General features: G+C 38.0%; 1 protein-coding gene across 3 annotated transcripts; it reads left to right on the forward strand.

Annotated features, from left to right (window-relative positions):
• The first annotated feature begins 1,304 nt into the window (after positions 1-1,304).
• Positions 1,305-12,157, forward strand: LOC121945665 (sulfotransferase 2B1-like). 3 transcript variants are annotated; one of them, XM_088084012.1, is made up of 6 exons: positions 1,305-1,469; positions 7,243-7,451; positions 7,742-7,868; positions 7,983-8,077; positions 9,405-9,585; positions 10,403-12,157. In XM_088084012.1, exons 1-6 carry the CDS (start codon positions 1,334-1,336, stop codon positions 10,516-10,518), a joined length of 864 nt encoding a protein of 287 aa, XP_087940138.1. In that variant the 5' UTR covers positions 1,305-1,333; the 3' UTR covers positions 10,519-12,157. The 3 variants fall into 3 exon arrangements, with proteins under 3 accessions (XP_087940138.1, XP_042345898.1, XP_042345899.1); XM_042489964.2 differs by lacking the exon at positions 1,305-1,469 and adding an exon at positions 3,432-3,598; XM_042489965.2 differs by lacking the exon at positions 1,305-1,469 and adding an exon at positions 3,890-3,910.
• Positions 12,158-12,359: the final 202 nt, after the last annotated feature.

Below are 12,359 nucleotides of genomic sequence, written 5' to 3' on the forward strand. Positions count from 1 at the left end.
GAATTCCAGTGAGAATTAAAGGAGTGTGACTTCAGGATCTCAATGGTACTAACCACGGCCCATGCGGGTTTATTAGCACTTAACAGGATTAATAGTAATGGCGTGCTGGACATTAGGAGTGCCATGACATTCAGTCCAGGAATGCATTAACATGGAATCACTGCAATGTTTGGTGTCAGGATACGGATAAGATTCTTTGCATCTCCTCAAACACACCCAGGATACCCAGAAAAGCACAGAGGAGATTCTTGAGGATGTAAAGAACCTCCAAATTAAAATCAGTGACTGTGCAAACCAATCCTTTAAACCTGGACCTCTTGGTCATGTGGAGGTTTCATCCCCTAAACTAGAAAACGACTGGGGCAAGATGCATAAAACTGTAGATTCACGACTGAAACTGTGTGACAACAGAAATATGCGTAGCCTATATAAATCAGTGCACAGCCTATGTTGGATTCTCTTTTATAAAATTTTGATCATTGTGGCACTGGGCGCACATGCACGGGCCTCATTTCCACATCCATAGTTATCCAAAAGTGTAGGCGAGGCCTAGTTAGAAACGCCGTTTTAAACATATGTTTGCATATCGATGCTTGTAAAAATTAAAGTAATTTAAAGTAAATTAAAGTAAACAAAACTGTTCCATTTCAACATGGACATTTGCATATACTCCAATGTAAGCTAGGACTGGGACACTCAGTTTTCATGGTTGAGTATTTGAATTATGACCATTATTAATGAGAATAAAAGGACGTTTTGAATAATGCTGTCAGCTAAAACCTTTTAATGAATGTATGCCCTGTATTTAGTTAAAAGTCGTGTATTTACATTTTCGAAGACAGCTGGGCCCTCATCATTTATGTGTATGTGTTCTGATGGTGGCCTAAATTGCCAAATATGAACAAATTCAGGTATGAAAATAGTAGCCCTCTGAATAGTGATGAATTCCAGATTTGTGCATAAAAATGTTCATATGCAGGGTTTAAGCACAGATTTGTGAATGAGGCCCATTCTTCCTTCATATACACCAGTTTATGTGTGGGATAAGGCGCACGCATGGATTTTTGTGCGCACACATCGTTTGTGAATCTGGCCCCTGATGATTTGCAGTACAGAGTTGCCATTCAGAGAAATGTACTAGGGAGAAAAAAAAGTGGTTCCGCCCTGCCAGCTAGAGTGGCAAATAAAGAAAAGCTCAGAGAAAAGGAACTATATGTAACAGAAGAAACTCTCAGACTACCTCAGAGAGAGAGAGAGAGAGAGAGAGGAAGGAGCAAGCGAAGGCTACCCAATCCCTTGCAGATTTTTTAACCCTTGAGGGGACACAATCATCATGTCCTCCCACAAGTATATCCAGTACCACGGCCTTCTCGTGCCCCCTACGGCTCACAGCGCGGAGAGCTTGGAGTATGCCCAAAACTTCTCTGTGGAAGACACCGATGTGTTTGCTGTGACTTACCCCAAGTCAGGTACAGTGAAGTCATTTTCATCTCTTTATTGATTCTTCTTAACTGTTCATCTTCTCCTCAGGACACTTTTCCAGCATGAGCACATTCTAATCTTGGAAATTCACCATGAATCAATATCAAAGTCTGTGAATGGGCTTTATATAAATGATAGATAATGATAGTGGCTGTGTTTTGGTACCCTATAAAGAAAACCCTGAGAGCACCAGCAACATGCAAATATGACAGGTGTTTGAGCAGCATCATTGCTGCCTGACAGCTGTTCTCTGTGTGTTGTCAGAGGTGGAATGTAACCAAGTGCTTAACTTGAGTTTAACTTGACTCCACAACATTTATTTGGCACCATTAGTTATGTTACTAGTTAGTTGTCAGACTGAAATGTATTAATACAAAATAAAAATCAACTAATAAATGTTATATATATATATATATATATATATATATATATATATATATATATATATATATATAAAGGAGACTTACATGTCTAAGAGTACTGTACAAACATGCACAAGGTAGACCAAGACATTACCTATGTTCTTAAAGTCAGTTTTTTTTTTTAAAAAAAACGGGTATAATACCCTAACATTAACTCTTTACTTCCGGTGATAGCATTTAAGCTTCAAAAATCGTAAAAGTGGTGTTTATTTGTGAAGATTATCTTGCTGAACAAAACATGTAAGTATCATAGACATTTGTTTAGCAAAGAGATTATTTTCTGCAATTATCCAAAATCCAGTGGATGACTTTTTGACGAGGGAACCAGGGTGACACTAAGTTCTGGGTTGGCCTACAGAAAGACGTCATCCCTGGAGCACTCCATTGGCACTGTTTAGGAATGCAGAGGTGGAATTTAACTGAGTACATTTGCTTAAATATTGTGGCTGTTTTTCACAAATTGAAGGTACTTTACATTACATTTCTGCTCTACTACATCTACAATTTTTACTTCGCTACATTTATCTGGAACCATTGCAAGATTTTTGTTTCATAAAAAATAAAAAAAAATGTATAAAATATGAAGTTTTGTTGTAGTTTAAAAAGTACAGCTGAAATAACGTTATAAATAACGTAATAAAGTTATTTAGCAATCACATCAACTGACAACCATTTTGATGATCTTTACTAGAAAGTTACTGAAAGTTCATGGTTCCAGATTTGCAGCTTTACTTTTGAATCTTATAATTGATTTTAAATATATATATTTTTTTTTATTATTGGTTAGACAAAACAAACATTGTGAGGGTGTCGCTTTGGGCTGGACAACATTGGACAACATTTCATTGCTATTTGCAGATATTTTTTACAGACCATCACTCAGTTGACAAAGAAATTAATTAGCAAATTTATCCATAATAAAAAAAATCAGTTGCAGGCCAGCACAAAATAGTTAAAAATCAGCTCCAGTCATATCAGCTACATTGTTTTTATGGTAAGAGTACCTTGACTTTTAATACTTTAAGTGAAGTTTTTAATTCAGGACTTTCACTTGTAAACAAGTGTTTTTACCATGTGGTATTGTAAAAATGTGAATACTTCCTCCAGCACTGGGAATCAGTGACGTGCTGCCTTCATGGGCCTCTTGTAAAGCGGGTAATATGATATGGTATTGTTTTATTTAGAGTGATTATTGTGCTGTTGTTTCTTCTCTTGTAAAATGACAAAGCGAACGATTTACTAATCGGGTATTCGTTGCAGAGATGCGGTAAATCTTTAAATTATTTGTACTTCAGTGACAAATTAGGATACTTGTAGCCTTCTTAAAGTGGGCAAAACGTAAACGCCTACAAAATCACAGAACATACCGGAAAAATGCAATAAAAAGTATAAGTGACATGATTTGCCCAAAACTGGGTGTCACGAAGTTTTTATTTTTACTTTTGGTCTAATATAGGCTGCGTTTCTGTGTATATTCCGACTTTTCCCATATACATGAATGCAACAGTGAATCACATTTTGTTTCGTGACCTATTTGCTTCCCAGTCTTGACAACATGTCTTCTGAGGGGATGTACATGCAGTACCATGGACTTCTGCTCCCTAAAGAGACTCACTCTTTAGAGAGCTTGAAGTTTGCACAGCAATACACATTTAAAGACGAGGACGTCACGGCTGTCGTTTATCCGAAGTCAGGTCAGTGTTCCTGTCAGAGACAAGTTTGTGTCTCGACCACAGAGAAAGTGTTTGCAAAAATCTGTCTTCCTGCAGAGACGTGCTCATGACGTTTTGTTTCAGCAGCAGTTGCGTGCTGCAGTGCTCTCACGGGATTGAGGAATGCTACAAGATTTCACACGCTATATTAGGTTTTATGTATTTTGACAATACAGTTTGCGATGAGTCCAAGAGGAGGAAGTATTTTCTGGGAAAGGGAGAGAGGAGGCTGCGGAGGGCTCCCTGTTTAAAAAAGAAGCCTCCAGGGAACATCAGGGAGCTTCACTTTGTCAGGTCACTGTCGCTGAGCACACTTGTTGGACCTGTTTGTTTGGTCAGATGAGAGACTTCTCTGACTTTGTTATAGAAGTATTATCAGCCTTAGTTACTTTATGTTAGGTTTGGGCTTCCCTTACTTGGCGTGGGATGTTGATTGTCTCAGCCGGTGCTCTGAGTGCGCGTGCATGCTCTCTAAAGTAGCTTGTGTGCACCTTTGTAAGAATACAGAAATCAAAAATCCCTGTGTTTGTTTGTTTAATGAAAATGACAAATTGGACTGAGTGGCAAAGTGTTGCTTAGTTTGATTTCTAATACTTGGGCAATCAGTCTGGCTGTCACACTGAATAACACAAGCTGTAAGTATAAACACAGAATACATGAATGCAGAATATGCCAATCAGGTTTTCCTGCCATTTGTCGGCTATATTTGGTCTTACAATTGGATATAATTCAGTCCATCCAAATGTCAATATATATATTTTTTGTCAATATAAGATTTTATCAGCAATCAGTTAAAATGCATTTGAAAATCTGAGAGTAACTTTGGTCAGCTGGGCCAACAGTACAAGGAGCAAAATGTGTGTTTCTGTGCAAATCGATAATCTCACAAACACAAAAATCCTCTCTGTCTGAAGTTACATTTAGGTGACAGGTCTCCTGTGGGTTTTATCTTGAGGTTAAAGGTATAGTTCATTTTTTTTAAAAGTGGGATTGTAATGGGTACGTGTCCAAAGTCACTGTAACTCATACAGTAGTGCATGCCATATTGAGTTTCTGTCAGACAGCCCGTTTTGATGGATAAGCTGTTAGCAGCTGTAGGGATTTGCTCTTACAGAAGCCACAAAACACCATTGAGGGGAACATACATTTTTAGCCTGATTTTAGTTTCGATCTGTTAGTCAGTATGTGTTATTATGCAACTTTTGATGATTCGAACTGGCTCTTTTAAACACCAAAGTCACCCAATAAGACAAAAACTAACTGATCAAAGTAGCGTTAGACCAGCAATTTCTGTGTTCAGTGATTTTAAATAATTGTTTTTCTCAGTAGAGTCTGGCTTTGAAGAGAGCAAAATCCAAACTTCATTTTTCTTAAACTGTGTGACATTAAGATAAAGCAGTAAAAATAATCTCAATACAGCATACACTTGATTTTTTTTTTTTTCCGTCTGAGCAGCACTCGAACTTTGTTCAAAATTAGTCAAAAGGTTTAGAGAGAGACTGAATAAGTAAGCGATATGAAAAATAATCAACTATTGTAACATTTCACTGGCCTCCATGCTGCTAATGTCAAATGTCAATATTTGAAGGAAAAAACAGCGCCATTGCTAACAAGAAATATTCAAAAAGAAGAGCTCAGGGACACGGAGGACAATTTGTCCTGACAGCAACAGAAGTAGGAGCAAAGTGAAGGCTACCAGACCAACTCTGCTGAATCCTCTCGAAGACCTTGATCTGAGCACAGTCACGTACACCGACAAGCACATTTGTTACTGCAGCATTTACATGCTCTCTGAACGTCACTCCTCGGAGAGCGTGGAGTTCGCTCAAAATTTCTCTGTGGAAGACACCGACATGTTTTCTGTGACTTACCCCAAGGCAGATACATTGTATTTAGAGCTAAGGATACCGAGTGTGAAATGAGTGATAGTCCATTTGTCCCAAATTTAAAATCTTTATACTTTACTGCAGGAGTGAAAAAACATAAAAGGTCATTAGCTGCATGCTGTGGTGTAGTTTTCTAGCATGTAGGGCTGCTTATATGGTGCTGCATCGTGTTTTCTTAATTTTAAGGCTGCTTAACTGGGCACTTCTTTGCGTTTTCTGTCATGGGAAGTGTACCTTAGAACAATATGGGAAAATAATATAACTTTTAGACCAATGTGATTGCAAAAAAATATGATTTTTCAAAAAGTTCTGATCTGTATTATTCACTATTCACCAGCACTAAATCCTTCTATGTTATAATCACAGAAACAGTGGAGGGAATACCAGTACACTGCTGTCATGTGGCCAGGCCTGCGTGTTATGATGAAGTGAGATGAATTGATATGAACACACTTAAACTTACCAAGTGAATATTGAAGTGCTGCGGGGATGACATTTTTGTAGGCCTGCAGAAGATAGTACCAAGTTAAACTACTTTTGGCACAGTCAAATTTGAAAATCGTGTTCTTTTACATCACAATGGTGGTTTGAATGTAATTTATCATTCAGTACTGTCTAGAGGGCACTGCATCATGTTTTATCTACCATGTGGGCATCCAAGAGGGCACTTTTGCTGTTTTTATTTTACGTTTCACTGTAAGTACACAATGGTCCAGAGTGCAGGAAATGGGAACAGTGTGCTAACTTGTAAATTAATTCTTGGTAATCCTTCAGCAAAGTGAAATATGGTGCAGATGCTGCACAGACACTTTAGCAGGATTACGCTGTGGTCAAATTGTTGAGTGTCCACAACATCCTGGCTGCCTCAGCTCAACACAAATGGTTACACAGCATCAAGTCCAATCCTCCATTCATCCAGCATGTGTGAATAGCAGTGGGAGTGAACAAAAGTAGTCACTTTATTACTAAATTAAATTAAGCTTTGCCATGTGATTTTCTTTAGCCATTGCCAGCACATAGTAGTCTCTGCTTGCATGTGAAAGTCATTGTTGAGCCACTGACATTATTTCCAAATGGCTTCAGGACATGTTTTATTATTTATATATTTTGATGAATTTTAACTGTGGTTTATATTATGTGTTTGCATAGAGCAAGACCATAAACACAGTTGTCAAAAATTCATTAGGGTAACACCAGCAGATAGTGTGTGTGAGCGTGATGTCCACATGAACGAACGTGTGTTTTTTTACTCACTCATTGATTAACTTCCCATACCTTCTTATTCCTGTTCAGGGTCATGGGATTTGAGGTTTTGCGAGGATGTCATTATATTTCGAAGTGAATTACACATAAACGTCCATAAATCTGTATAGAAACCATAGAATAAGGCTGCTCCTTATAACCCAGAATGTGCTTGAGATCTATTGCATTTTTATGTTTTCTTCAGTAGCAAAGTAATCCAGTGTATCATATTATGCACACTCTTATCATGATGGACCAGCAGCAGATGGAGACATAAAATACAGTGCTTTTCAGCAATATATAATATTCATTCATTGTGCAAAATAAGACAAATACTTAAACTTGTTTTGTACATGTTCACTTTGTCAATATAAAAGATTGATGAATAAAAATATTAAGTTTGCATATCGGTGGAAATCAGCATGTTGACAGATATTGATATTTCATATATTATCGATATTATCGTGCATCCATTATTCAGAGTATTCGTTTCTGCAGGTACAATCTGGATGCAAGAGATCCTCCCACTGCTACTGAATGGGGGCGATCTGACGCCGATCCAAACCATTCCTAACTGGGACAGGGTCCCCTGGCTGGAGGAGAAAAGACTGGCAGTGGTTGTGGATCAGCTGCCTTCTCCACGGGCGCTGGTCACTCATTTTCCCTGCCACCTCATGCCCCCTTCCTTCCACACCTCCAAAGCCAAGGTACAGGTGTAAAGACTAGTATGACTTCAGCAGCATTGAGATGTCAAATTAATGTACATGAGTTTAGTGCACTTTGAAACTCAAAATAAAACTTCCCCGAGGCGTAGTCGTAAGAAATATAGATAAATAAGATCTTTACTAAAAGACATGAGTTAGTTAGTCAACATTCGTTGAAAGAAGAAGAATTGGTCTGTAACTAACATTGTCTTTGTCATAGTCTCAGTCTGTAATTAAGGGGACACATTTCACCTGACTTTTTATTAAATCAGCCTCTTATGTCTCCGTTATAGGTAATCTATGTCATGAGGAACCCTATGGACATCTTGGTGTCTTCATACTACTTCCATCAGATGGCCGAATTCCTTGAGGATCCAGGAACCTTTGATGAATTCATGGACAAATTTCTTGAGGGCAGAGGTCAGAGGGCTCATGAAGGCTTTACCCTAAACAAATCGTCTTTGTATGTCACTTTTGTTGAAGTAGAGCGGCCGTTGTATTTATTCTGTGGTCTTTTGTCTGTGTTGTCTTTAGTGATGTTTGGAAAGTGGACAGACCATGTGAAGAGCTGGAGAGGCACAGACCTGGGAGACAGAATAATGTACATCACATATGAAGAAATGACTCAGGTAAAACACTACCCAGAACTCTCATAGACTCTCATATGCTGTCACAGTGTCCTCTTGTACACAGCTTACTCAAGGCACGAGTGTTACGCAGGGAGGGAGTGTGCCATTGGCATCCTGACTGCAGAAATATCCACCAGAGCTGTTGGCCGTGAATTAAAAGTTCATTTCACCACCATAAGAAGTCTCCAATGACGTTTCCTTGAATTTGGCAGTACATCCAAATAGCCTCATAACCACACAAGTTTGTTACGATGACAAACTGCTGTCAGGTCAGGACCCTGAGCATGCAGATGAGCTTTCCTGAGACAGTTTCTGGAGGTTTTGTGCAATTGTTGTATCCGCTGTTTGGCTGGCTGGTTTCAGAGGATCTTGCAGGCCATCTTGCAAGACAAGAATTGCAGGTCATCTTGCAAGACAAGACAGACATAGGTGTGGTTACATGCAGTCTTTTGTTGTGAGGCCGGTTGGATGTACTGCCAAATTCATGGAAACAGCATTGGAGACGGCTTGTGATAAGTGAAATAAACATTCAGTTCATTGGGAAACGCTCCGGTGGACATTTATGCAAACGGCATGATGCACTGTGTTGTGTAATCGAACTGAATATTTTAGAGTGGCCTTTTAGTGTGATCATCCCGACGCACACTTGAGTAGTAATGATGCTGTTTAATCCCCAAATTGGCAAATGCCACACCTGTCAGGTGAACGGAGAACTGCTCACTAACGCCAGGTTCACACTGGATGGGGAAGCGCCTCGATATGTTTACTGTCTCACAGCCTGCTCTGCTCCATTCCAATCACACAGAGAGCTTTGTCCCTGTCTCTCTGTCCCTGCTTGCTTCTGTGTCTCTGGCTGTGTGTGTCTGGATGTGTAAGCATCTCTGTGTGAGTGTGTGTCAGTGTGCCACCGGATGCATATTTTATCATTTATCATTATCAGATCATTCATGCATGTATTATTAATAGAGTGTTTTGCTGCCAGATTCGCTTGTAGCTCATGGAAAAAATAGACCAAATGCCGAAATTATCACTGCATCGTCAGCCTGCCGCAGACCTCGGGGCCGCGTTGCGTCCAGCGTGAATGATCTGATTATTCGACAGGGTTTCTGAAGCCAAGCAACCATGGAAAATTGGCACGCTCGGTAGCCGTTTCCATGTCCAGTGTGAAACCGGGTTCACACTGATTTCAACAAATTTGTGACCAAGTATATCTATATCTACTATCTACTTAACCTAAACTTGTGAAAATGGGAGCGAAAACCATAGTGCTGCGATTAAATTATTGTTCAGTGTAACTGAAAGAACGTGTCCCTGTGCCCTCTTTTAGGACCTGCCTGCAGCTCTCAGGCGCATGTCTGATTTCCTGGGCCGTAATCTGAGTGAAGGAACCATCCAGAAGATAGCAGAACACTGCTCCTTCAAGGCCATGAAGAACAACAACATGTCCAACTTCAGCCTGGTCCCTAAGATGTACATGGACTCAGACAAATCTCCATTCCTCAGGAAAGGTGAGGCCCCACGTGTCCATCATCACTTCCTCTGCCTTTGTCAGTTACATTTAACTGTCTGACTGGTTAGAGCTGATCAAGTCAATTAGGTACAACGGACGTGTTCAAATTGACTTATTAGGAGTGACATATATTCATGTTAGTGTAAACTCTCTCACAGGCTTTGTAACCATATGGTTGACATTTTTGTGATCGAACTGCTGCACTAAAAACTCTTTTTTTTTGTTTTTGTCTGTTTTTTCCACAGACATTATTATACTCTTATTGTAATAAATTCTATTTTATTACATACACTGACTGTTTGTTTTTTACCATACGTTTTATACAGATTTTGTTATTAGATTTATTTTTATTTTTTATTAATTTATTTTTCTTTCTTTTTTAATTATTTGTTTTTTGTTTTAAGGCACTTTTTATAATGTGATATACTCTAACTTTTTTCTTAATAAATTGATGCATTTTGTTAACATATTATACCGTCTATAATTTTATTATATGAAAAAAAAATCAATCAATCAATCAAAAAAATCCATTGATGCTTAATATGTGTTTATTAATGCTGGAATTACCCTAGTCAACTTGCTGGTTGACTTGCATATCTGCTTCCTGTATGGGTCATCTGAAAATAAAAAAAAAAAAAACTGAAAAGTTGCTAAATGTGGAGTTAGGAAGACAATTTTTGCGAATGCATCTCTTAGTGTGACTGTTAAAGAGTTGACTTTACTTTTCAATTTAAGCTGAACAGTTGATTTTATTTCACATCAGAGGTTTGTTGTGTATATGTGTTTGTCTTGGTGTGTGTGTGTGTTTGTGTTAGGTGTTGCGGGAGACTGGAAAAACCATTTCAGCCCAGAGCAGCTGGCTAGATTCACATCGGCCATTCGCAAAGAGCTGGAGAACGAGAGCTTCACTCTGCCATGGAGCCTGGATTGACCATCGACCAGAGCAAAGACAGAGATGGAAAGAGCTGTAGAAATAAAGTCAAGGCAAGTAGGAGGTTGGTGCTAACTTGGCCAAAATTCTTAGTTACTGACGGTTTTAATGTTAGGCTTACGACTTAAAGCAATTAATTGATAAATATATATATATACATATATGCACTTAACAAAGATCTTCTTTAAAGTTGGTTAGATAAATATGTTGTCATTTAATCTGTTCAGAATCTAAATGCTGCATCTGCAAAAGTACACTGTCTGCAGAAAAAAATATTTGTACTTTTTGTGTTAAATTCCCAACAAGGAAATGCTGCCTCAACATCTGGATTCCTCACAACTTTAACAGAGCTTATTGCACTTTTATGGTCCAGTCTTAACATATTTAGTTGTTTTTCTGACAGTGAAAACAATTAAAGCAACAACACAACAATGATGCAAATTTGCTGGCTACTTGCTATCTTAACATAATTTCATAATGTTATTATTAGACATAAAATAAACATTTTTACTAATTACTAATTTGTAAGTAACTGCTGAGGAGTAGTTACTATGGAACAAATATACAAGTTTTTTTTTTTTTTTTAACTAAGTACAAGTATTTACAGTTTGCATAGGGAGGTATGGCATAATTACATAAAAAAAATGCTTAATTACTGTTACACCCCTTACTGTGTCTTGGCTCATAGGATACAAGTTCATACCTGTTTGTGTATGTGAGAGAACAAACTACGTTTACATCCTTTTTCTTTAACGCATAACAATTGCCATGTTAAGCGTCCACACTACTCTGGCATTTTGCAACTGCTGCTGACTCTGTTTTAGTTTGACAACTTGTGTTTTAGTCTTGACGGGCGGAAATGAAGACTTTTGAAAATTAGGATGCAGACATCTGCAGGTACTTCCAGAAAGGGTCTTATCAGTCACGACTTGTCAAGCCAAAACTTTATTGCTAGACCTGCATACCTTTTGTGATTTCATCCTTATAATGGCTTCCTCCGGCAATGGATAATGATCCTGATATCACTCTAATATGTTGCTGTATTTGCTTTGCAACAACTCCCAAACGGTGTTTGGGCCACCTTGACAGCCTCATACTCAAAGCCTCAAAGTAAGAGTTCCACCTTGTTTTTGGTCTTACTTTTGGCTGTCTCTGACGTATTTTCTGAAACTTTGTTTTAGAGTAAAAACCTATTAGCTTGAATGTGGCCAACTTAAAAAACAACAAGCTGATGTCATGTAAATCAATCTGCTGTCCTTAATTGTATTACTGTTGACATTGGATTACGGTATTTTAGGATTAATTTTCCCAAAAGTCTCAATCTGCCATACTCTTTGCACAAGAAAATGAAAGAAGGCAAAATATACTTTATATCTGGCTCTAATTATTTAGTCAGTTATGTAACACATTTATTCACATATACTGTTTTTATCCTTTACTGATGACTATTCGGTGTATTATTGTCATAGTTCAACACATTGAATGATTAGTTAAACTTTTAATTATTATTATTATGGTGTCTTAACTTTCTAATCACCATTATTAAATTACTACTGGATTTATGTTAATTTCTTCAATATCTTATTTGTATCACTTGCTGTTTGCTTGCTTCGGCCTTAAAGTATATACTGAAGGAAAAGTCAAGTCTTCTTGGTGATCTTTTCCTTTTTTTAAGTTTTTTTTTAAGGGGTTCATCTGCAGAAGTTAAGATATTGTGGTTGCCCATCAAAAACTGGACTACATTCTTTGTACAAGAATGTTTTTCAAATGTTGAGGATTTGCACAAGTTAGGATTTTTGTCTTTTTGAATTAGGTTTAAGCCTTGAACTGTTGTCAGAGCA

Source organism: Plectropomus leopardus, chromosome 11 (genome assembly GCF_026936395.1).
Source record: "Plectropomus leopardus strain MGB_pleo_1.0 chromosome 11, ASM2693639v1, whole genome shotgun sequence".
NCBI lineage: Eukaryota > Metazoa > Chordata > Actinopteri > Perciformes > Serranidae > Plectropomus > Plectropomus leopardus.

Bases quoted from the DNA above. Each gene is read 5' to 3' on its own strand.
- LOC121945665 (XM_042489964.2), top strand. From the start codon at position 3,460: ATGTCTTCTGAGGGGATGTACATGCAGTACCATGGACTTCTGCTCCCT. The intron at 3,599-7,242 runs GTCAGTGTTCCT...TCGTTTCTGCAG, and splicing joins TGTCGTTTATCCGAAGTCAG to GTACAATCTGGATGCAAGAG. The intron at 8,078-9,404 runs GTAAAACACTAC...GCCCTCTTTTAG, and splicing joins CATATGAAGAAATGACTCAG to GACCTGCCTGCAGCTCTCAG.